The sequence below is a fragment of the Miniopterus natalensis genome, chromosome X (assembly GCF_054644295.1).
Source record: "Miniopterus natalensis isolate mMinNat1 chromosome X, mMinNat1.hap1, whole genome shotgun sequence".
In the NCBI taxonomy this organism is placed as follows: Eukaryota; Metazoa; Chordata; class Mammalia; order Chiroptera; family Miniopteridae; genus Miniopterus; species Miniopterus natalensis.
The window spans coordinates 42,421,918-42,449,569 of NC_142103.1; the positions used below are offsets into that span (position 1 = coordinate 42,421,918).

The 27,652-nt window shown below is 34.3% G+C and overlaps 1 protein-coding gene across 1 annotated transcript in view; it reads right to left on the minus strand.

The window, feature by feature from the left end:
* The window catches only part of DACH2 (dachshund family transcription factor 2), a 665,744-nt gene that overhangs the window by 486,627 nt on the left and 151,465 nt on the right, over positions 1 to 27,652 (minus strand). Inside the window, exon 2 of the mRNA XM_087813311.1 lies at positions 3,051 to 3,089. Within this exon, the coding sequence (XP_087669437.1) occupies positions 3,051 to 3,089 (39 nt within the window). The remainder of the gene's footprint in view (positions 1 to 3,050; positions 3,090 to 27,652) is intronic.

Genomic DNA, 27,652 nt, shown 5'->3' on the forward strand with positions numbered 1-27,652 from the left:
ATCTGTAACTAGATTAATGAGAATGGCTGGTGGAGATGGAAAAGGGCATAGAGGGGATAAATGGTGATGTAAAAAATAAAATAAAATAAAAACAAATGTGGGTGGGCATTTTTTTAGTTAATTTAGGATTTGCGGGTGGGCATTTTTTTAGTTAATTTAGGATTTGAGATTGTGCATTCTTTCTTTTTCACTTTTCTCTTTTTTAAAAGTCTTTGATAAGTTTCTCATCAGAATTGACAGTGTTAACTTACCATTCTGACTAAAGATTTATGGTGCAGATCATACAGATCGTTAAAGCACGTTTAGCAGTGGGGTGTTTTTCTTTTCTTTCTTTTTTTCCTAGAGAGATTGGAATTTAATTGTTTCCTTTCTAGACAAATATGCTTTTGGATTGCCGGTGATGAAAGGGGCACACAGATGTCAAAAGCATTGTAGCACAGTGGGATTATGTGCTAAGGTCTAGGGCAGGACAGACAAACAAGCAAAGTCTCAGATCAGTCAAAAATTTACCTTTTAAAAAAATCTCAGATGACCAAATTTTGTTTTATCTTTGACAATGCCTATCAAAAGTTCAAATGAAGTTTTGTTGTGTTAACTAGTTACATTTTTCTTATTTCTTATTTTAACCATTTGTAAAAATAAAGGGATTTCACTAGATAAAATTGGAAACATGTTTAAAGGTAAGCCAATTTAAAATAAAACAATACATGCTATATACATGACTTTCTTCCTATTAAAGCACCATTAACTGGTCTTTAAATAGAAGCCTTAATTATGTTATGTTATGGAAACTATACTTAAATGTTCTCTTTTGGACATGGAAGTAATGATTTTTCATACTGTGTTTTTCATTGATAAATATGAAAGCCAAAAATTCATGATTTTGTCTTAATTTTCAGACCACGTTAAGAGAAAACTATCTTGGCTATTTTCATGTAGTAAGAAAAAAATCACAAACTGCATAATCTCTATTTTGAGTACCAGGAGAATTATTTACAAGCACTCCAGTTATAATTTATTTACTTTACATTAATTTTCTGTCACTAAGATCTTCAAGTGCATTTCTAACATACTGTGATTTTTTTTTTTTTAATTGCCCTATCTAGAGGATTTACAACTTAAAGCAGAGGTAACAAACTGACAGTCTATGGGATAGATCCAGACCACAGATGGGTTTTGTTTTGGCTGCATAATGTTGCTTTTTTTTTTGCTTTTGCTTTTTATTGAATTAGTTACCAACAGTTAAGAATTAGGTGAATTTCACATAAAAATCTGGTTTCCTGACTTCTCTTAAAAAGTCAGATATTAACAACACTGGGACTGCATTCCCACATGGTAGCAATCAACTGAGCTTAGTAATAGCTGCCACCTTTGGAAAGAATATGTACTCTCTAAGTCAGCAGAGTCCCTGCCACTCCCTATTGCTTATGTTCTTTGTTTTACCTTATGAGCCTTGCTTCAGTAGGCATTAGAGTTTGTGACGCTCCTGTTTTTCTGTAGTTTCTGGGAATTAATAGGTATATATACTTTCAAAAACATTTCATGGTTTTCCTCAGATGACAGTAAATGTAAAAACTCATTACATATACATGTACATATGTAATGTGTTATGATTAATCTAGAAATAAATACATACAATTTTAAACTATTGTGCTTAATTAAAAGTGAAAGCTTGACATTAATTTGCATGGTATTTCGTTCAGAAAATAAAAATGTAAGTCAATTTCAATGCCTGAATACAATTTCATTCATATAAAATAAAAAATATTTACTTTCAATATCCCAAATCTAAAACTCAAAACTCAATCCACTTAAAGTTTTTTAGTTAAAAATCATTCATTAATGAAATCTAGTGGGTTTTAGTCTCTTCAGCAATAAAGTCACAGTCTAACAAAAAAGTTTGGCACTTAAGGAGGCACATCCACTACTTCAGGTCATTGGGTATTATTTAGTGTGCATGATACTTAAGAGTAATATTTAATATAGAATATATCCCAGATATTAGAAACACCGCCATAGTGATTTCATTTTCTATGTTGAAACCCTGGATAAATCATTTAGAGTGGTCCCAAACTCCCCCACAGCCCAGAAAGAAGGGGTAAAGTCAACAAAGGGTGGTTTAATCTTAGAAGGTTGTATGGAAGAGAAGAGAAAGCACTAATGCAGGCAATATCAAAACCTACTTTAGTATCATTGGTTGCTCTTCTTCTCTTTTGCTTCTCTGAGTAACTGTACAGTTTTCCCCATACAATCTAAAAGGTATAAGGCCTGAAGCAATATGGTATCTCTGATTGTAATTTAAGTGAAATTGTTATAGATATTTTAGGAAGCTTTAAATTTAAATCTTCTTAGGTTTCCAAATGTTTAAAGAATATATTTTCACAAGAACAAAAATTCCAAATATTTTAGAACTACTAGCATGCATTCAAAATATACTTATGCCTAATGCTTAGAACAACCCCAAAAGATTAGAACTGTGGGTTTTTCCCCAAAATTATTGCTGTAGCACACTTAATAGCCTGTGCTGTCCTGCAAAAGTGAATGTACCTTCCTAAGCATTTCAGAGTCATGGGGCAGGGCAGGTGAATTACTTTCCCATTATTTTACATAGGTGTCAATGTTTTTATGTCAGTGACCCTCACTCAACCCCCATTAACTTTGCAGCCTTTCTCTAACTTCTGCTTTAATTCTCAGGGAAGGAGTTGCTCTTTGTGGCTGGAAGTCATCTCTCCACTGCATGGCTCTGAGATCTACTACCATTAATAGATATAAATGGTCACAAACTGGCAATAGTGAAATCATGTGGACCCCAATTAACTAGAACCCTCAAATGGGTAGACCGGTTCTAATTAGCTATTAGGATTTCTTATTTTATTATTACTTAATGATTTAGCAAGATTCAAATTTGCTGCTGAAATTTTTAAATGCCTCTACTTTCCTACCTTAGTAAATATAGTACAGGTAACAAAATTATTGAAGTTGGGCTGAATCTGTACAGGCTCCAGGACATTCCCAGGAAGTTGATTTTTAAAAAATAAATACATAAATACCTGTTAACAGCTTGTTTTCTTGTCATTTGCCTCTTCCTTCTAAAAGGAGAGTGTAGCAAAAAATAAATAAATAAAACTGGTTAATTGAGAGTTCTTGTTAGTTAGATTCCAATTAATCAAGGCTTTATTATATTTCACACAAAAATCTTCTTAAATTCTGCAGAAATTTTAGATAGGTTACACACAATGAAACAGCTGCAGGGAAGAGCACAAAGAAAGTAGGAAAGCCTGAATTACTATTAGATAGTATTTTAAATATATGGATAATGTTATTACATTTCTGGTCTAATCCCCATTGAGTAAAGAATAATGTGAAATGTGATATGGTTTAAGGCTTTTCTATATATGAAGGCAAGGAAATAAAGTTAGATTTCTGTTGAAGAAAATGGCCTCGGGTCGTAACAATTCCAAAAAGGCTTCAGCAATATTGTGTCTTTTCCCTTTCTCTCAAGAGCCTTCTTCCCATCCCATTGGGTATTCTTATACTTTTTAGAAAAAAATCCCCTTCCAGTTTTTTCACCTTTTTTATTTGACCAACAGGATGATGAAAGTAAGCCAATAAGATTGTTATGCCTTAATTTCCTAAACATAGAGCCATTAATCACTCAGTTCACTCTATATTTATTTCTGTGGAGATGCTGAACTATCTTATATCTCCCCCCAAAGGGTTATACATGCACACGTGCACATGCACACACACACACAAGTACAAACATACAGCCATACACACAGCCATACAAAATAAGTTAAGCACATACAAAAGAAATCAGTTTTAAAAACATAATTAGCTTTGTTAACAAAACAACCATTCTTTCCAGCAATATATTTCCCAGCATTCTCAAGCCCTTTAATGAAGAAGAACAATGAAATCTAAAATGCCATGCTAAAAAACACTATAAGGATTGTAACTTGGCTTTTTTGTGCCTTAGTGCAGTTATTAGTACAGAAACAGGAACCTCCTTATAATGCCCAGTACAAGTATATATGGCTGGTTCATTGCCCCTTTATAATCTTTTCTTCTAATAGTCTTTTTGTTAAAAGTCTCCTTTCAGGTTTTTTGTTTGTTCGATTGTTTGTTTTTGAAAGGCAACTGCTTCCCTGCTTAAAGGTCTGTAGAAAGATTACTAAATAAACCACAAATACAAACATGTATTTAGGGCTGTTGGGGAGAGAAGGTGGGAGTGAGAGAAAGCGAGTCTTTATTTCACCTACTTTTGTGTTCTGTCACTTAACTGACAGAACTATTTGATTTTGCTTTATAGTTTACTCGCCCACTCTGACTTGAAATAACACTTTCTTAAAGTAGAATATACTCATATACACCAAGTCAATGTTTGTCCATGCTTTCTTAATCCAGTGGGCTATATATCACCAGACTTTTTTCCCTTTACCATAGATCCCTCTCTCTTTTTACTTTTAAAACTTTCTAAACACAACAGAACTTTTTTAGCTGTCACTATATATATATATATATATATATATATATATATATACACACACACATACACACACAATATATACTTTCAATATCCCAAATCTAAAATTCAAAAATCAATCCATTTAAAGTTTAATTATACTAAATTCAAACAAATAAAATCCAGTTAAATCTTCTATGATCTAAACTTCATAGATTATTTAACTTTAGGACTTTAAAATTACCAAATATTGAAACATTCTTGCTAGTATTACCCAATAAATATATGTGTCCATGAGTTAACTGTTCTTTTATTAAGGATCTAAAACTTTCTTAGGAGTTTGCCTTGACTTTTGAAAATTTTCCATTTGTTTTGTCAAATGTAATAATGTATTTTATAATACTGTTTATAACTCTATAATTCTACCATGGGAGTACATGTTAAACACACATAGTTTATTTTTGACGATCAAAATAAAATGTGACTTCTACACTTCTGAATTTGTTCCTTCTGTGATGTCAACTAATTTATTTTAGATTTCTTTACATTTTGCCAAATAATCAAGTTTGGAGAATTTTACTGAACAAGCAGATGCTACAAATGTTGTCAGCTCAGTATAGAACAGTTCTCATCTGAGTGTCCTGGAGTTGGCATAGAATGTTTCATACCCCCTTGAATTCCTCTTTGTGTCCTGAAGTTACATTTTGCTGCCTCTCCCCACTTCTAAGTCTGGATATGAAATTAAAGTGATGTACAAAGGGCCTGAAATTATTTTTTTGGCTGAAATATACATATAACCACATTCTTACAAAGTCACTGACAAAAAGGGTTATACATATTCAAGAACAGTGGGTCGGATACTGTACTCAAAATACCATGACAACCAATAGATCTATCACCAACAGAGGTCCTACAACAAATTGTGGTAAGTAGTTAGGGTCTCTACTCAGCTCACCAGCTCCAATAATCATCATTGCTGCACTGCATTAAGACATTGGTTATCCTTATTAGAGGCAGACTCTCCACTAACATACAAGGTATGCTTGGAAGGTGATTCTGCTCTGGCTGAGTAACTCAGCCAGAGCAGGCTATATTTTGAATTTGTGAAGATCGTGTTTACTCTGTAGCATGGATAAATAGAGTAAGTCTAGCAGAAGAATCAGAGATATGGAATTTTTACATTTGAAACCGAAACTTAGAACATAAAATCTCATTTAACATTAGAGAAACAACATACAGGCCACATAAAAAGATGAAACAAAATATTACAGAGTAAGGAGTCCAGTTAAAAACTCACAAACTCATTGGATTTAAGTTTGTGTTTTTTTAATTTAAATTTATCTTTATTGTTGAAAGTAATACAGATGTCCTCCCTTTTACCCCATTGACCCCCACCACCCTAGACCTTCACCATCTGTGTCCATGGGTTATGCATATATGTATATAAGTTCTTTGGTTGATCTCTTCCCACCTGCCCCCCTTCCTTCTGAGAACCCTCAGTTTCTTTGTCAGTTTATTTTGTTCATTAGATTTCACATTTAAGTGAGATAATGTGATGTTTGTCTTTCTGACTGGCTTATTTCACTTAGCATAATATTCTCCAGATCCATCCAAACTGTCCCAACAGGTAAGAGATCTTTCTTTTTTATAGCTGCATAGTATTCCATGGTGTAAATGTCCCACAGCTTTTTTATCCACTTATCTACTAATGGGCACTTGGGCTATTTCCAGATCTTGGTTATTGTAAATAGAGCTGCTATGAACATAGGGGTGCACATATTTTTTCTGGTTGGCTGTTTCAGGCTTCTTAGGATATATTCCCAGAAGTAGAATCGCTGGATCAAATGGTAGTTCCATTTTTAATTTTTTGAGGAAACTCTAGACTGTTTTCCATAGTGGTTGTACCAGCCTTCATTCCCACCAACAGTGTATGAGGGTTCGTTTTTCTCCACATCCTTGTCACCGTTTGTTGTTTGTTGGTTTACTGATGATAGCCATTCTGACTGGTGTGAGGTAGAACCTCACTGTAAATATTTTAGTCCTTTTGAAGATAAATTAAAAATTCACTATCAAATATCACATAGTAAGTCTTACCTCTGGAATGAAGGTAACTAAATAAAGTGCTACTTTCATTAATTCTTCATTCAGGGGAAATTACTTAAAACAGAACATTTAAAAAATATAGTAAGCATAAAATAGTACATTAGTTTCAGGTGTACAACACAGTGATCCAACATTTTTTTTAATATGTTTTACTGATTTCAGAGAAAGGAAAGGAGAGGGAGAGATAGAAACATCAATGATGAGAGAGAATCAACTGGCTGCCTCCTACACGCCCCCTATAGAGGATTGAGTCAGAAACCCAGGCATATGTCCTGACCAAGAATTGAACTATGACCTCCAGGTTCATTGGTTGATGCTCAACCACTGAGCCACACCCACCAGGTATAATCCAACATTTAAATACCTTGTGATGTGATCTTTTAACACAGAGGCTACAAACTGACAAATCAGGCCTGCCAAATATAGTTTGATCTGCCTAGAACTTTGAAAATCTGAAAATTTTACATAAAATCTGAATTTCTAAAATCAAGAATATCTGAAAACACAGGTCCCACATACTTACTGGCTCAGCACAACTAAATGAAGTAGAGAAGCAATGTTTACCCATAGACAGAATATGCATTCTTCTGTTTCCTACAGGTGCCATAATTTACTCTGATCTTACACCTGACCCTCCAAGTGAATTTATGTTACCTCCTTGGTTCCAGTAGAAATTTGAGTTTTATGGCCATTATTTTAAAGCTTGTGGGTATAACTTACTTAAACATTAGTCAATTTGCCCAAAGAAAATGTGAGCTAAAAGTGCGAGATTGTTTATCTACCTGAAAATTCATATGCACTTTCTTTAATGAGGAAAGACAAGCCTTTGACCTTAGAAGTAGACACCATTTTACTATGTTTTTCATGTACAGAAAAACATCTAAAGCAAATTGTGTTAGATGAAAATAGATTCAATAAAAAATAAACTCTGATTACATTCAGGGAAATATTGTCATTCAATCAGTGTAGTAATGATAAATTTAAGACACCAAAAGATGGATAAAATGTTTCCTATGCTTTGGTATAGGTAAAAATTGTGAAATGATTGTACACCTTAAATATATACAATTTTTATTTGTCAATTATACCTCAATAAAGGTGGAAATTTTTTTCTATGCTTTGAAATTGGAGTCAACTTTTAAGCTGGTATATACTGCCATATTTCAGGGGCTTCTAAATTAGGCTTTAGCTGTTCTTACACAGATTCTTCTTTTTAATCATGTAATTTGTTTCTCTGGTCCAATACAATAAACAAAGTGTTGATTTAGGAACAAATTTAATAAATATATAATACATAAGTCAAGCAATGCCCAGCCTTCCCCCAACTTTACGTGTAGAGGATAAATGGCCAGTAAACAGTGTTAGTAAAACTTGTTTAGGTTCTCTTCGGAGGCTTTATTAAATCATGCTGTTGCATTTCCACTGTTGGAGCTTTTAGGGAACTTTCCCTACTCTTTGCTAATAACTTTATTCATTATATAAGCAAACTCTTGCTCTATAGCATCTGTTAGTAATCCTTGAAGTTCTTTGATAAGCCCTGTATGTCAAAAGGAACTGAAAATATATTTCATTATAAAACTGTAAAAAGTATTTTAGGTCTCTTTAAATTTTCAGGGGGCTTCCAAACAAACTATTGATCACTTAAGGTTTCAAAAGCATGATCTTCTGATTCAAGGCCCAAACAATTAAAACTATCATTTTCTTCCTTTTGGATATTTATTTTTCCTAGAATTACTTGGGAATAACAAAAACTTTGGTTATATTAAATATCTGCTTCTTCTGAAAGACTTTGGTGCATAAGCTTGATTCTTTAAAAAATCAGGGATATTTAAAGTCAGATTCCAGAGAGAAATGTAAAGGAAAATTAAATATGGTGTGGGGTGATAGTGAAGATAAATGAGCCTATGGCAATTTTTACACTTATTTGTAAAAGAGGAGTTTCGGTATATATGTGTATATTTAATATAGGCTGCCAGTATAACTTAAAGGATGCAAGACTTTATACCAATTATATCTGACAGATGATCCTTTATACAAACAGTACTTGGTCAGTCCAGTCTGAGGAGCCTCAGCAGGTTCAATGCTATTTCTCATATGTCCTACAATAACAAAGAATCTGAGATAAGATTATAGTTCACAGCATCAAATGTATTTTTCAAGGCAATAATCATAAAAAATTAGAATAACTTGTTCTTCTCACAATACAACAATAATTATTTCAGTATGTCCAATACAAATATAGATTTCATCAAGAATGAGTCCCATTAAATACCTTTAGTCATACTATCAATGTATCCCAAATATTTTTTCAATAATATTCTTCCACATATTCAAGCTTGGTAAATATCAGACACATAAATAAACTCTGATAACCTTCCTGAAATCATTTATATTCTTTAAAGCTTTGAACATTAAAATTTCACAAAACCTTCATAAAAGTTAAATCATTTAATGCTGTGGGCATCTTTGGCCACAATATTTCTGTTGGGAATGTTTCTTCTTAACAGTTTTTCTATCCATGTTCTTAGGTTTTCGCAAAGACACCATGAGTTACCCTTTGAATCTTATCCTTTGATCTGTATGGGGGCAAGGGGTCTAACCAGACTTTTATAAAGGATTTTTTAAAGCACTATTACACTCGTAATATCTCAAGTCTTCCCATTGATGATCATGTCTTGGTGATGTATGTTCAGAATGGCTCACAGAAACCACTAAGAAAATGTACCAGATCAAATGAAACATTTATGGTAGATATACATTAAACCCCTTGAGACAATAGGTACAATTGCTGCTTTATCAGCTTTTAGTTAGCTTTGAGTTTGATAGTTTGATATCACACTCAAATGATAAATTGGCCTACTTCCTAAATAGTGTGCTGCTTGTGTAGAGAACTTAGTGGCAGCCTCCAATTCTGAATGGTTGATTAAAACAGTGTTTCCTTCATAACATTTATAACAACGTATGAATATTTTATCTGTTTACTTGTTTTAGAACTATTTCCTCTCTGAAAATGCAATCTCCATGAAAGAACAGGTTTAGGTTTCTTGTTCAGTGTTTCACTCCAAAACCTAACAGAGATGGCACAGAGTAGATGCTCAGTGAATATTTATCAAATGAAATAACCATGGGCTGTGTGAAGGTACATTTTACTCATTCATATGCATCACTATTGAGTCTTCAAGTTCATTTTCATATAACATATTTTAAGAATCTGTTTCCGCTATGCAACACTGATTTGCATCATTGATGATGGTGCTTAATTTATGTAAGGACAGCCCTGGTGTTTTAGAATCTGCTTAAACTTTCACTGAGTAGCTAGTTGCTTAGAAACATCATAAGCCCAAATTTAGTAAATGGCATCAAATAAACTGAATTTCTGATGGTTAAAAAAATGTATATTTGCTATAAAATTATTCATGGAGAGAAAAAATATTCTAAAATTTATTTTAATTATACCTTTCCTTTTCTAACATTGGGTTTATTTGTTTACTGAAGCTTAAATTGGATGACTAACACAGATCTGTAAGCAGAATTCAGCTAAGCTGTTCATAATAAGTTCATTTGCCAATTGATTGTTCTGGTAATCCTATCTAGTTTAGTCTAGCTGCAAATGAAGACAATTAAGCAGAGTCAGGGCAAAGTAATCCTGAGCTGGACACACTCTCAGTGTATTACTAAGGGACAGGAGTGGGAATGAAGGGAATTATTTAATTGAAAGTCTGTTAAATCCCTATGTACATCCCTTGACATAATCCCTGACAGGTACCATTCTATTATCTTAAAATAAAATTAAATTAAAAAGCACATTCTTCCCTAAGATACCAGAGGCAGATATTTAAAATTACAAATGATTTACATGTCCAAAATCTCATGTTAAATAATAACACCTTACTGTTATAGTTTTTCAATAAAGAGAGTATTTTTCTTTGTTAACAAATAAAGTACAAGTATTTTGTGTGCAAAAGCGGGTTTGAAACACTACCACTTTTATCCGTGTAGAAACTGGGACTGAAGCACTCTTAATCTGCTTCAGTGTTCTTCTAATTCTTGTTGTTTATAATATTTATCTATCTAAATATGACTGAAATACCCTTTTTTCTTTATGCCTTCTTTCCTTGATCATCTTGTCACTTTTATGACATGTAAAAAACCAACTTCTTTAAGAGTTAAAGGAAGCGCTTCAAACATGTTATAACTGATATTTAACAGTTTGTATACTTATCCCACAGAGACTATGTTTTTCTCCTCACTCTATCACAGCAGTTTATTAATTCAATATTTATTCTACAAATACTTACTGATCTTCAACTATGTAAAAAAAGCTCTTTGTTATTAGCTATGGAGAATACAAAGATCTTCAAGCATGGCCCCTGATATCAGAATATTACTATCTAAAAAGAGAAATAAATTATGGTTGCACATTGTTACATTGAAAGGTCATGAGTGATAGACTTCACACAATTTCCTGGCATAGAGTCGGCACTCAAAAATATCTGATAAATGAAAGTTGAATGCATGGGTAATATAAACTAACTGTTATAAGAATTTAGATTAAAGTGTCACTTTTACCTAAAGTGGTCAGTGAAATCATTATGAAAGAAATGAAATTTGTTTTGAGTCTTGAAGTTTTTGAAGATAGGTTTTGAAGAACAAAAACAGAAAGGGGACAACAAGGAGGAAGTAAAGACTCACAGGATGGGCAGAATGAATTGCTACAACACAGATTGGAGGTGAGACCATGTAGGAAATTACTACAATATCCTCAGCATAATATGACAAAGTTGATAGAGATGACAATAAAAAGTAAGGAATATGTACAACAGAAAGTATAAAGCTAACATTAATACAAATTAAAGCTTAAATTAACACGGAAACAAAGTATAGAATGGAGCAAAGGAGAACTCTGATCTTATGACTTTGTCCATGGAAAGTTATTTTCCAAGTTCCATGAAACCAAGTTATAAATGAATTTTCAAACAATAAGCTATTCAGAAAAAAAACCTGAACAAGGCATAAGAGGACTTGGGTATTAGTTCCAAACTACACAACTAACAAGCTGTGTGACAATGAGCAAATGACTTCCCCTGTCTAGATCCCAGTATACTCATTTGTAAAACTAGGATTGGATAAACTGACCTCTCTAACTCATCATAACACAAATATCTTATGGTTCTCTGGTTCCTAAATTGCCAACTACCTGGAAAAAAATACCGGTAGATTAAGTTGAAATTCCTTTGAGCAAGTAGTGGTTATTGCAGCTTAGTTGCCAGTCTCCGAGGCATACTCTTTTTCCGTTGGTTTATAAATAGTTATTGCAATGTCTGTCAGTGGTATTCAGCTGAGGGGTATATCCTTCCTAAGCTGCAGGAAAGAACTAACTGAAAATCCTTCAGACATTTTACTTTACAGAGGAAAGAGTAATGCATTATTCTGATTTAATGCTACAAGAAAGAAAGATTTGGAAAGTTAAAGAGTGCAGATGTTTGTTCCAGCAAATTTTACTTCCATTGAAATGTATATATCTTTTTTACAATAGTCTGTGCTGTGGTAAAAACAAAGTTGACATTATCTGTCTATATGTATATTGAAGTGAGTTTATTTTCAATTAAATCTTCTTCAACCTTGCTCTTTAAAGGTTATAGAAATTCAGGATTCTATCTTGTCTTCACAGTTCATACCTTGTAGTCCTAGGGTCAATCTAATTCCCCTTTTCAAATGCTACATTTGTTTTTAATATGGTAACTGGAACTAAACATAATACTCGAAGTGGGTTTATAAGAATGTTGTAATCTCATCATATATCCTGTATATTTTTAGGTCTTTCTTATAAACATGTATGCAGGTAAAAAATAAGCTGTCATTGGACAAGAAAGCCACTGTTACTTTCATTTCTCTTTCATGCAGTTAGTTTTTGGACTTCTTGATTGGAAAATTCCTATAAATAGAGAGAATGAATTACATAGTTTGCCTAACAGTTGCACAGAGAAAAACATGCCACTCCTACTGACTGATGTATAACATCCCATTTCATCCTCCATAGATAAAAGTGAAAGGACATGAGTGTCTATTGATTTTATCATTTAACATGCAAACATGGTAATACTGGTGTCATAAAATGTGTTTAGAACTGTTTTTGCCCCTTTAATTTCTTTGGGAGTGTTTGAGGAAAATTGGTATTAAAATTCACCAGTAAAGAGTTCTGGTCTTGGACTTTTATTTTTGGGAAGTTTTTTATTACTAATTCAATCTCTTTACTAGTAATCAGTCTATTCAGAATTTTTATTTCTTCATGATTCAGTCTTGGAAGATTGTATATTTCTAGGAATTAAACAACTAAATGCAAGAAGCATAACTAATGGGTATCTCTTTGTAGTGTCTAGAAAAAGACCAGGTATGTAAAAGCACCTAATTACAAAGTGGCTATAATGAACATTTAAAAGGGCTGTGAAAATTTATGGCCCTTACCTCTACTGTGAATAAGCCACTGTATTACTTTCTAATAGTAAAATGAGGTCAAATAATATGCAAATCTTAACATTAACCTTGCTTGCTTTATTTTCTTTGCATTTTTTTTAAACACATAAACTGAATGATGGCTCCTTCCTTTTTGCTTACACAGAACCTTGCGCATACCCTTTGTTTCACCACTCATTCACATACTCATCTTCATCACTAAGCTATATAGGTTTTTGAAAACAACAAAACCTAACTTCTAAACACCCCCTTGATAACAAAATCAGCTCCAAAATTATAAAGCATTATTAAAGCTTTTAGAAGACACACGTTTGATAAAAAGTATTTGAGTTAATGGTGTTGATTTCAAGTGCAAATGTCAAGATAAAGCTCACTTTTCCAGGTCTTATATCAAATCTCTGATGCAATGAAATACTTCTTTTAATGGAAATTTAAAATAAATTTTTTTATTATGTTTATTATTTCCTAGTTTTTGACAAGTACTATTAAAATCTTTATGTATAGAGTTTGAATTTTTGACATTCCTTGATTTTGATACTTGTTATCTTGTTGCAAGGCCATACATTCCGATTTAAGAACATTCCCACACTGGCCAGTGTGACTCAGTTGGTTGCACGTCATCCATGCACCTAAATGTTGCCTTTGGATTCCAGGTGAAGGCACATGTCTGGGTTGGGGCTCAGTTCCCAGTAGGGGGTTTGCAAGAGGCAGCTGATGTTTATCTCTTTCCCTCTCCCTTTTTCTCTCTCTAAAATCAATTTAAAAAAAAAATTTTTTTTTAATTTTTTTATTAAAAAGAACGTTTCCTCCTCCAACTGAAATTTCCTTCCCTACAGATTATTGTGATATTCCTTCTATAGTTCCTATAGTTAGTTTTTCAGTGCCTCAAAAGTATTCAATATCATCTCACTTTGTTTTTGTTTTTGTTTTTCAAGTTTTTGCTTTTGTCTCTTGATCCCAATCAAATAAAAGAATAATTTCCCCTTGGTGAAAATCAACATACTGACACAGTCTTCAATTTTAGGTGTCAACTTTAACATTTTAGCAAAACCAAATAGGCCCACCAACAACTCTCCAAATAAAATTTCCAATACATGGGTATTCAGATGGCTTATTCAAATACAAATATCTTAGCTAAGTTCACATTAAGAGTTATGATTAGCACTAAAAGAGTGCCTTTGAAGGCTATTAGCTATTTCATGACCTAATATTTTCTTTTGGCCATTCTGTTTCTTTAAGTGTCTAGTGTTTATTTGTTTTTCCCCCTTGTTTTCAGAAGCTGTTTGTATTATTCCTTTTGTATATTTACCCTTTTCACTTTATCAGTTACTAAAGGTTACACTCATAAATGTCTTATCAAAAATGCATAAGCATTTTCTTTATTGAAATATATCTATATGTATAATCCATTTGTTACAAAATACTCCCCTTTAAGTCTAAAACTTTACCAGGCATGCATTTTTTCCTAAAGGTTCTTCATCAATCCTGCCACAGGGTTTTAGATAAAACTCTTCCTATCACTTTGTCTCTTGAGTCAAACAAAACTTGAAAAGGATGAAAAATGAATACAAGAAAAGAACTCCCCTCTCCTCTTATGTGAATATGAATCATCTCTAATGGAAATGATTCAATACTCTCCAGCTTGTGTAGATCCTTCTTACCCATCACATCATGCTTCTTCCATTGTCTCTATAGTCACCCCAGGTTTAGGATTCCTTATCATTACATTCTTTCTCTTCAAAGCTATAGAAAATGTTACTGTCTTCACATTGAAAATTAAGAGATTTCAGACTGCCTCCTCATCTCTCCAGGGCAACTAGGCTTTCTTTTATCCTTCATCCCATTGTAGCAATCTTCCTATATGAGATCTTTAGACTTCTACTCTGCTTGCTTGTAAAGCTTTTGGTCTTTAGTAATCACATCTTGAAGAATGTCTTTGTATCTGTGAATGTTTCCCCCTAAAAATCACATCAAGTGGCAATGAAAGACCACCCAGTTATTTCTGAAGGTGCAGTCCTATTAGGAAACAATACATATTTGCCATGCTCACAAATACCATGCCCTTATTACTTCAGCCTAACCATTTACTTATTACACTCTTCAGAAGACAAAACTGAAAAAATCAATAGCAATGTCACACAAAATAGGGAGACGGGTCTTAAATTTTTTACACACAAATTATAGAGCATTTAGACATGGAGGGAAACTCAAAGATATTTAAAGCCTTAACTCTCTTTTAAAAGCATCATTTTATTTAAATGCCTTCAATAGAGAAGAAACTAATATCCTATTTCAATAATCTTTGAGTGCTAAAATAAAAAAATAAAAATAATGTGTAACAAAAGAATAAATGTTTCTTAATTGTAGAAAATAAAATTTACTTGTAAAATTCAAAAGCCTACTAATCAAAGAGCTTCTTTAAATGCATCAAATACTATTGTAGTTCAAACACTTCATCTACAAAACATAATATGTGTGTAGAATGCAAACCTACATATAAATGTATATGTGTCCCATCCAGATAAACAGATTATTAAACACCAAGTTACATGATTTTTCAGAACTATTTTTCAAGAGAAAAGATAATTTGAAAATTGACTATCATTGTTTAAATTTCAAATTTGGTGTCTGGTTAAAAGGAAAAATAGACTAGTGAAAGCAACAATGTATATTTACAATTAAATACAAGCAAGCTGTCTTCATAGAAAGCTTTAAAAATCAGTTAAACTCTGGTTTTGACAACTGCTTAAATGTTCAGATTAAGCTGTGGTTAGGAAAAGCACATTGCCACACCACATAGAAATTTACTTCACCAACTTGTAACATGACAACATCAAAGGATCCTTACAGGATCAAAATAAATTTTTATTTTTTTCATCGAGCATTTTTTAAAATAAATCTTCATGGTTGAAAGTATAACAGGGTTCCCATTTCCCCCCCAATTGACTCCTTCCACCTCACTCCCACCCCCTCCCCAGGCCTTCACCCAGTTATTGACTGTGTCCATGGGTTATACTTATATGCATATAACTTCTTTGGTTAATCTCTTCCCACCATTCGCTGCCCTTCCCTCTGAAATATGATCGTCTCTTGTATGCCTCAATGTCTCTGGAACTACTTAGCACATCAGATTCTTTTGTTCATTAGCTTTTTAAAGAAGACCCTTCTGGTCTGGTGATGATGAACTTTAGCTTTTCCTTGTCTGAGAAGTTCTTTATCTCACCTTCAGTTCTAAATGATAGCTTTGCTGGGTAGACCAATCTTGGATGTAGGTCCTTGTTTTTCATCACTTTGAATATTTCTTGCCACTCCCTTCTGACCTGCAAAGTTTCTGTTGAGAAATCATCTGACAGTCAAATGGGTGATCCCTTGTAGGTAACTACTGCTTTTCTCCCTGCTTTTAAGATTCTCTCTTTGTCTTTAACCTTTGGCATTTTAATTATGGTGTGGGCCTCCTTGGGTTCCTCTTGTTTGGGACTCTCTGTGCTTCCTGGACTTGTAAGTCTATTTCTTTCCCCAGGTAGGGGAAGTTTTCTGTAATTATTTTTTCAAATAGGTTTTCAATTTCTAGGTCTCTTTCTTCCTGTTCTGGCACCCCAATAATATGAATGTTGAGCAGCTTGAGATTGTCCCAGAGGCTCCTTATACTATTTTCAAATTTCTGGATTCTTTTTTCTTTTTGTTCTTCTGGTTGAGTGTTCTTTGTTTCCTCATGTTCCAAATTGCTCATTTGATTCTCAGTGTCCTCTACTCTACTGTTGATTCCCTGTAAATTATTCTTCATTTCAGTTCATGTAGCCTTCATTTAAAATTGTTACTTTATTATGTCATCAGTTTTCTCAGTTATTTTTGTAAAACTGTTACTAAAACGGTTGAACATTCTTATAAACAAAATTCTGAACTCTGTATCTGTGAACTTACTTGGATCTATCTCATTTAATTACTCTTCCAGAGATTTCTTCTGTTCTTTTTTTTGTGACATGTTTCTTTGCCTCCACATTTTGGTGTTTGTTTCTATGTATTAGGCAGAGTTGCTATGTCTCCTGGAATTTGTAGAGTAGCTTTGTGTAATAGGTGTCCTGTAGGGTCCAATGGCTCAGCCTCCCCAGTCACCTGAGATGGGCTTCTAAGTGCTCCCCTGTGTGGGCTGTGTGCACTGTCCACTTGTAATTGAGCCTTGGTTGCTATTGGAGTCACTGGGAGGAATTGACCCTTAGATCAGTCAGCTGTGACGACCAGCTGCAATTACAGCCAAAGAGCTGCTGTGCTGGAGACACCCCTATGGAGCAGGATTTATTTCAGTGGAGCTTTGGTATTCACCAATTGCGCCCCTTGAGTGTGTCACTCACGGATGTGGTAGGGTTATAATCCAGCCTGGTCGAGTCTGACCACCAGGTGCACTGTCTCTGGGGCCTTCCTGGAGGTGCAAAGTCAGTCTCTGCCAGTGCCTTGCCCAGGGCCACCCAGCAGGAGCTACACAGCAAACTGTAGTTGGATGCTACTTGTGCTGGGCTTGGAGGTATCCAGGAGAGGCCAAGCTATGAGCCAATGCAGGTTGCCACTAGTGCCAGGCCTGGGGTCACTTATCAAGATGTATGAGGCACGCTGCTGCTTGTTTGAGAGATTTTAGGACAGTCCCAAGCATAAGGCTTGAGAGGCCACTTGCGCAGAAAAGCCACTGGAAATGGCTTGGATGAGATTGCAGGTAGGGAGGGGCGGGGTCTCCAGGAATCACCAGGGCGGGGTCAAAGTTGTGGGTCAGGTGCTGGAGATTCAAATATGGTGCCTGCCTGGCGGCTGTGGGGGGGGAGGACTCACCAAAGGAGCAATGTCCTCTGCCAGCTCTTTTGTTTGGGAGGAAGCTTCCCCTCCAGCTCTTGCCCCAATTTCAGGCAGGTTAGTTCCTTCCCAAGTGTTCCAGGTTCCTTTCAAGCTGCTGCTCAACGTGGGAGCTCAGAGGGAGTGCATCTGAGTGAGTCCATATGCAGACCGTTTAAGAAGAAAGCCCGGGACTCCCACACCCTCTGCGACCCTCAGCGACAGTCCCAGCTGGTTTTCACAGCCCAAAGTTGTGGGGACTTCTCTTCCCAGCCCTGGAACCCTGGGCTGGGGGCCTGTTGTGGGGCTGGGACCCCTCTCTCCTCCAGGAAACCTCCACCACTGAGATATCCCTCCCTGGTTTAAACTGTGGCATTGGGTGTGGGCCCGCTGCTGTGTCTCAGGGATTCAGCCCAGATCCGCCCATGTCTCTGCCCCTCCTACCGGTCTTGTTGCTTTCTCAGTTCCCTGGTTGTAGGGCTTCTGTTCAGCTACATTTCAGGAGGTTCTGAGTGATGGTGGTTCTGTATTTTAGTTGTAATTTTGACGTGGTTCTGGGAGGCAGCGAGTACAGCTGTTACATGCCGTCATCTTGTTTCTCCTCTAATCCATGATCAAAATATTTTAATGTTAACCATATTATATTTTAATAAAATTTTAAAGGATATGGAGCTGTAAGAAGAATGATCATCATTAGATAACTTGTAATAAATCTATTTGAAACTTCAAAATCACCTTTAAAGTGGGGAAATAAAGCCCAAAGTCAATTTCTTCTTCTCTAATTACTACCTTTTCAAAAAAAAAAAATCAAACTTAAAAAAATATGATTATGAATAAAGCACCTAAATTGAACTTTGAAACCCTAGATTATTTCATATACCGCAGGTCCTTTAATAACATACTGCTTTTTCATTTCACTATAATGTTAGGAACTTATTTCTCATCAATTAGCCTGTGGTAAAATTGATTTCATTATAAGTCTTTTCACATCAAGCCACAGGACCTATTGATGATAAGTGAGGACTTACTCTACTTAAAATATACTCTAAATATATATGTTTAAGTGTAAAGTTTTAATTAAGGAAGTAATGTTACAAGAATAAATTCTTAAAAATTTTGAATTTCTTGACAAATAATTTTTCTCTAGAACCAATTTTCAACTCAATTCTGGGTTGAAAATTGATCAGTATCCTATACTAGATTCTGGTCTTATTTTCCTGTATTTGAAGTAGCCAAAGTGCCAGAAAACATAGACTTGAAGCTCCAAGTGTCAAGTCTATGCCACCTTGCCAGAAGATACTTGCTAAATACTGATGAACTGCTCTTAAACTATTATTATGGTTTCTAGAATGCAAGTATTATCATAACTAAAATTAAGCCCAACTGTTAAAGCTAGAATATATTACTGAAAAAATCTATTTAGCAACTGGAAATCTTCAATATTTTAGAGTCACTGTTTTTTCAAAGTTCAGTAACTTGGTGACATGTTGGACTCATAAGCAGTTCCGTTTGCACTGGCTCTAGAAAAGGAAGAGATTAAGTTTCTTAGAAAACATGTAAGTATGTTTTTCTTTCTCTAAAGACAATTATTAATTAGCATAAAGGGATTATCAAGGAATTAGGGACTTTTCTGCTTTTGCAAATAAATTCCCCCAAGTTACACATTTGTTTTAATTGTTCATCTCTTATGAATATTTTTTTCAAAAAACTTTTCCTTCTAAACTTCTTATTTAGTATATCATCTTAAATGTATTTAAAATAATTTTGAAGGTTTTGGTTTAAACTTACCAGCTTTACACTGTAGACTTTGACCAATTTTTAATTATATTTTTTGGCTATCTGCATTTTTCTGTCAAAAAATATACATGTATATATAGGTATACATACACACATTTATATAATTTAATTTCTGTTATTTAAATTAATGCCATAAACATGTTCTTTCTCTCTCTCTGAATGTATACCTCACAGTATAACTGAAATCCTGGGGTCTAAATTCTACATTCATCTTTGCCTTGGGTCATTAAGACTTCTATGTAAAACTTCGAAAGGGTTTCTTATTTGAACATTTATGTTGAGACAGTATCTAGCATTGTTCTAAAGATGAGCACTTGTTAAATGCAAAATAAATATTTGCTGAATAAAAACCAAGAGTTATCTAAGGAATTGTCTGACATAGTGTCAGTATGTTTTGCTGAAGGCATATCATTTGTAGGTATTAAAAGCATTTACTAATATGGATCAAATGGTTATTCTTCCATAATTATTACAAATGTAACAATCAAGATTACATCTGGTAAATTAATTTACTTATTTCTGAATATAAGAGATTAACCAAAGAACTTATATGCATCTATGTATAACCCATGGACACAGACAATAGTGCAGTAGGCCCAGAGGAGGGGCACTGTAGGGGGGAAAACTGGACATCTGTAATACTTTCAACAATAAAGATAAATTTAAAAATAAGTAGGGTTCTTTATTATTTTTTAATGCTGCAAAATAAATATTTCTGAATCTGTCATATTTAACTCAATACCAAAAGGAAAAAATAGATATAATTTATTCTGTATCTATTTTTCTTTCAATTTTCTTTTTCTTTCTTTCTTTCTTTCTTTCTTTCTTTCTTTCTTTCTTTCTTTCTTTCTTTCTTTCTCTCTCTCTCTCTCTCTCTCTCTCTCTCTCTCTCTCTCTCTTTCTTCCTTCCTTTCTTTCTTTTTTCGTTCTTTTGTTCTTTCTTTCCTTTTTATTTATGTTTATTCTTGAAAGTATTACAAATGTATCTCCTTTCCCCACATTGATCCCTTCCACCCAGCACTGGATCACTTCCAGTCATTCACCACATTATTGTCTGTGTCCATTGGTTATGCATATATGCATACAAGTGCTTAGGTTATTCTCTCTTCCCCCACCCCCTACCTTTGTCTTCCCTCTGAGATTCCTCAGTCTGTTCCATCCTTCTATGTCTCTGGATCTAATTGTTCCTCAGTTTATTTAGTTCATTAGATTCCATGAATGAATAAGATTATGTGATACTTATATTTCGCTGAGGGGCTTGTTTTGCTTAGCATAATACTCTCCAGGTCTCACCATGCTGTCTCAAAGGGTAAAGAATCTTTCTTTTTTACATCTGCATAGTATTCCATGGTAAATGTCTGAGAAGTTGCTTGATATGATTTCAATCTTCTTGAGAGTGTAGAAACTTGTTTTGTGTCCTAACATGTGCTCTATCTTTGAGAATTTCCCAATTGCAGTTGAGGAGAATGCATATTCTGCAGCTTTGGGGTGAAATGTTCTGTGAATGTAAATTAAATCCATCTGACCTGGTCTGTCATTTAGAGTCACTGTTTCATTGTTGATTTAAAGTCAGTGGGGTGTTTATGTCCCATACTATGACTGTTTTGCTGTTGGTCTCTCCTTTAAAGTCCTCTAGAATTTTTTTTGTTTGTTCTGTTTCAGCCTGTGTGAGTCATTTGTTCTAAGGTGGGTCTCTTCTAGACAGCATATATTTGGGTCATGTTTTCTTATTCTTTCATCTACCCTATGTCTTTTGACTGGAGAATTTAATCCATTTATATTTAGGTTATTATTGATAGGTACTTACCTATGGCTATTTTATTTCTTTAAGCCTATGTTTCTCATTCTCTCTATCTAAACTTCTTATTAGAGCAGTCACTTTAACATTTCTTGCAATGCTGCTTTGGTGGCGATAAAATTCTTTAGCCTTTTTGCTTGTTTGTTTGCTTGGAAAGCTCTTTATTTTACCGTTTATTTTGGATAGAGTATTCTGTTGCCTTGAATACTTCATGCCATTCCCTTCTTGCCTGTAGAGTTTCTGATGAGAAGTCAGCTGACAACCTTATTGAAGCTCTTTTGCAGGTAACAGATTGCTTTTCTCTTGCTGCCTTTAAGATTCTCTCTTTGTCTTGAATTTTTGGCATTTTAATTATGATGTGTCTGGTTGTGAACCTCTTCGGATTCATCTGGCTTGAGACTCTCTGTGCTTCTGGGACTTGTGTGACTTTTTCCTTCACCAAGTTAGGGAAGTTTTCTGCCATTAGTTCTTCAAACAGTTCTCTAACCCTTATTTACTTTCGACCTCTTCTAGCCCTCCTAGGATGCAAATATTGTTATGTTTCACGTTCTCCCATAGCTCCCTTAAACTGTCCTCCTGGTTTTTAATTTTTTTTCTTTTTGGATCTCTGATTGAGTGATTTTTTCTACCCTGTCTTCTAATTCGTTGATCTGATCCTCAGCTTCCTCTAACCTGCTGTTTTTTCCTTCCAATGTATTCTTTATTTCTGCTATGTCATTCTTCATTTCTGACTGGTCATTTTTCATAGTTCCCATATCTTTTTTCATGCTGTTGAGCATCCTAAGAATCAGTATTCTGAACTCTATATCTGATAGATTGCTTTTCTCCATTTCACTTAGCTCTTTTCCTGGAGACTTCTCTTGTTCCTTCATTTGGGGCTTGTTTTTTCGTCTCCCCACTTTGGCTGCTTATTTGGATTTATTTCTATGTGTTAGGAAGGCCTGCCAGGACTCTCAGTATTTTTGGAAGATCTCTGGTGCAGGCCAATATCAGACATTGTTTGTGACTGGCCCTGAGTAGCACCCAGAGGCTGATTGTTATTCAGTCTCTTAATGAGCCTCAGGCTGTAAACACTCTACATGGTGGGGTGAGATGTTTTCAATGGGTGGGGAGATTACTTACCCCCAGGCTAAAGCTGCTTGGATGGTAAATGTCTACCTGAGAAAGATGCCCTCTGCAGTATGGGGGAATGACTCAGCACAAGAATCCAGATAGCTGCCCTCTGAGTTCTAATCCCCAAGCCAGCACTCCTGTGCTCTCTTCACACAGCTCTAGTTCACTATGCCTTCCCTCTGCTAGAGCCCAAGGTGAGTAGCTGCACATGGAACTATGTGTTGGCCCTTCAAGAGGGTGCCTGCTTTTCTAGCTGTATCTCACAGGCATACAGAAACTTTCCTGCTTTTCACAGCCAGATATTATGTGGGCACCTTTCTCAGTTCTTGTGCTCTTGGCTGGAAAGCCTAGCTTGGGGTTTAGGTCTCAGAGTTCTCAGTGGGAACCCCCCACAGCTGAGATATTCTTCCAGACCTTGAGCTGCTGCCTGTGGGAGCCCAGCCAGTCCTCTCATGCCTCTGCACTTCCTACCAATCTCTATGTGGTCTTCACTTTTCCTCCTTGGTTATGTGGGTGCTCTCCAGCTAGTTTTCAGTTGATTATTCAAGATCTTTTTCTATATTTTAGTTGTAATTCCAGTTTGGTACTGGGAGAGTGTCAGTGTAGTTTCCACTGAATTTTTCACTATCTTGAATTCTCCTCTTCTGTATTTTTCTTTTCAACTGTATTTTCACTTTAAAATATTCATTTAGTCTCAAACCATAAAGCTTTATCACTGTGTTTCAAATATTTTACTAGTAAGTAGCAGTTTATTAAGCTTATATCTTTTTGTTGTTGTTTTTTGTTTGTTTTAAAAAATATATCTTTATTGATTTCAGAGAGAGATAGAAACATCAATGATGAGAGAGTCACTGATCGGCTGCAGCCCACAACTCTGTCATGTGCCCTGACCGGGAATTGAACCCAGATTGCCGGGATCCTAGGTCGATGCTCAACCGCTGAGCCACGCCCAGCTGGGCAGCTTATATCTTTTTGAAATAGCACAAGTAGCCATGTATGTAGTATCAATAATTATAAATTCTTAATACATCAATTCATTTCACTTGAAAATAAAATACTAAAACACTGTACTTAATTGTAAACGTATATTAATTTATATAGAAGGAAATTGTTAACAAAATAAATAATAATTCTGCTGTTATTATACACACTCAAACACCATTAAATCTCTTGAAGGTGAAATCCTGTCATAAAATATCAAGAAAACCATTGCAGTTCTCTTTATGAAACATTGGAATTTAATAATGAAAAGATAATTATCCAACAGAAAAAAATCATATGTAAACTGAGAATATATTATTTCAATAACCATCATCTTTAGGTATCAATTACATTTTAAAAATTATAATACACTCCCAGCGGGGCGTGGCTCAGCAGTTGATCTTTTACCTAGGGTGCATGCGATCGGGGTTTGATTCCCGGTCAGGGCACATGCCCGGGTTGCGGGCTGCAGCCAATCAATGACTCTCATCATTGATATTTCTGTCTTTCCCTTTCCTTTCCTCTTTCTGAAATCATTAGAGATATATTTTTTAAATAATTAGAATACTAAGTAAAGTTCACAATATGCCTTTAGAAACCTAAAACCTCAAATTGAAACAACTAAAGAGTGGGTTCTCACACAAAATAATAAAACTGAACAATTTTACCTTTTTGTTTGTTTCTGCTGAAAAATGCTTAAAAAGCCAATAAGCCATGTAAGATTTTTAAAATTTTAACAAACTGCCATATGGGGAAGAAATAAAAACATACTGTTGTTTTATTTCTGAAATATTTCAGGTTTTGTATGTACTTTTACTTACTAATGTTATGGTTAATTATGGGATTTTCAGTGGTCCCTCAGAATAATGACATGTATACTATAATTCAAATTATACTCATTAAGAAAAAAATGCACATTCAGGATCATCATTCCAAAAAGCATATTAAAGTACTACTAAAATATTATTTAATTTATAAGTTATATTTCTTTTCATGCTATTGGGGTAAAAATGTGTTTTTTAAATAAATCATATACAGGGTGTCACAAAAAATTCATGCACACTTTGAATGATTATAAAATCAGTGTTTATTAACATACTGTTAATTTTTAAAATTTAAAAGAATCTACAGAAATGAATAAATATTTTTGTCAATGCCTGCTTTCAGACTGATGACCATTCTGCTAATAATGTGAAGAAATAGAATCATAAACATCAAGAATCCTTTTGCTCAGTAATTATGCACCCTCAATTCATCAATTGTTGCTGGTTTTGTACTGTTAACTTTATCTTTTATGTATTCCCACCAAAAAACCTAGTGGATAAATTTTCTTTTTTCAAAGCTTAGTCTTCACCCATTATTTCAAATCAGTTAAACTTGAAAAGAAGTGAAAATTAAGTGAGTTATCAGCTGTTAAAGTGTGTATACTGTTTTGGGAGCACCCTGTATTGGTAATATATATGAATTCAATTATTTTGTTTGGAAAATCATTTATAATTGGTTTTTTAAATTTTTTTAATTACCATAAAGATAAAGAGAGATTCAATCTCTTCTCAGGAAAAGGTGAGAGATGCATTTGAATAAAAAAACAATGTATAGGTGGGTGTGGGTTAGAAGAAGTCAATAGGAGGAAAGGGGGACATCTGTAATACTTTTGACAATAATTTTTTTATACAAAGCAAAGTATAGACAGTAGTAACTTTAAAGCTCAAGATTGTGGCCATGGCTTGAGAAGATATTGAGCTCACTTCCTCCCATGGATGCAAAAATTCTACAACTACATATGGAATAATTCCTTCTAAAAAGACCTGGAAACTGAATTAACAGAGCTTTCACAACAAGGAAAAACACCAATAAGGGTAGAAGAGGTAGAGATGAAGACCCTTTAAGGAAAAAAAAAAACACCATAGACACACTCCAACCATAGTGTTTCATGGTAGCAAGGGTATCTATATTTAGTATACTCAAAGGTACAGAACTTTTCCCCTGAAGAATGAGAAATTTGAGCTCCACATCAGAGACTCTGACCCTTAGAAACATGCAGAGGAAAGAGGAGCCCCACAAAACACCTGGCTTTGAAAACCAAAGGGGAATACATCCAGGAAAATTATAGAAATGCAAGGAAAAGAAAATCTGATCTTAAAGGTCTCATGCTCTTTCCCAAGTGCCCATCAGTAGATGAGTGTATAAAAAAGTCATAGTACATTTACACCATGGAATACTATGCAGCTGTAAAAAAGAAGGATCTCTTACCCTTTGTGACCACATGGATGGACTTGGAGAGCATTATGTCAAGTGAAATAAACCAGCCAGAGAAATACAATATCATATGATTTCATTCGTATGTGGAATCTAATGAACCAAATGAACTAACAAGCAAAATAGAGACAAATTCATAGATAGAGAGCAGGCTTACAGCTGTCGGGTGGGGGAGAGGTTTGGAGTGGGGGAGGAAGGATTAAGCAAAAATAAATAAATAAATAAAACTCATTGATATAGACCACAGTGTGGTGATGGCCAAGGGGAGAAGGCGGGGGGGGGCGGTAGAGGGTATAGGGGGTATAAATGGTAATGGAAGGAGACTTGATTTGGGGTGATGAATACACAATACAGTGTACAGATGATCTGTTTTAAAATTGTATACCTGAAACCCGTGTAATTTTGTTAACCAGTGTTACCTCAATAAATTCAATAAATAAATACCCAATCATGTCAGAATGGCTATTACCAAAAGGAGAAGAAATAACAGGTGCTGGTGTTGATGTGGATAAAGAGAACCCTTGTGCACTATTGGTACAAATGTAAATTGGTACAGTCATGATGGATAGCAGCATTGAAGGTTCCTGAAAAATTTTTGAAAAGAACTACCATACAATACAGCAATTTCACTTCTGGGTAGATATACAAAGAAAACAAAAACACTAATTTGGAAAGGTATATGAGTCCCTATGTTCATTGCAGCATTATTTACAATATTCATAGTATGAAAACAACCTAAGTGTCTATTGATAGATGAGTGGATAATGAAGTCGTGGTATATATCCACAATAGAATATTACTCTGCCACAAAAACATTTTCCCCCCATTTACAACAACATAGATGGATTGGAATAGAATTATGCTAAGTAAAGTAAGTCAGACAGAAGAAGATAAATACCATAATAATTCACTTATATGTAAAATTTAAAAATGAAAACAAACAAAATCATAGATACAGAGATCAAAGTGATGGTTCTCAGAGAAAACGGAAAAAGTAGAAGAAGCAGATTAAGGAATACAAACTCTAGTTATAAAATAAATATGATGTAAAGTACAGCATAGGGAATATAGTCAATAATATTGTAATAACTTTATGATAATAGATGTTTACTACACTTATCATGGTTATCATTTCATAAGGTATATAAAATGTCAAAACACTATGTTTTTTCATTTGAAAATAATATAATACTGTACGTCAAATATACTTCAATAAAAATAAATAAAAGTAAAGCCCAAGTGATGCTAAAAAATAGAAGAATCATCCATTAACTGCAGACCTTTAGAAGAATGACATACAATCACATAAACATGAGTACTGAATTATTAATGATAGGCCAAAAGTAATCATTTTGTTGATACTATAAAATGTAAATGTGTGATTTTTCCTTAAACCTTCATTGGTTTCTCAAACACTGAAAAATGTTTTATCTTATTTTCTTGGAAAAACAAACAACAGAAGAAAAAGGTGTTAGTAAAAAATGTCCATTTTAATCTATGTGCTTGGATGTATGTTTGTGTGTGCATGTGTGTGTATCTGTATTTCACTATTATGCTCCATCTATCACTCTTCCAGTGTTTTATAGAAAGATGCCAACAAAATAGAAATGTGCAGCAGAGGAGGCGAATCCTTGGGAAAGAGATCATTCTGCAGGGTGCCAATGATCATGATATTAAAATATCTGATTCTACAGTATTATGCTACAAATGCTTATTGCTCCTAAAGCAGCAGAAGACATATAGATGTATAACACATTGTACACCATTATATGGATACTATATAAACAATAAATATTTAATTAGAGAAAAACAGTTTTAGAGAAACCACAAATCTAAAATGAACA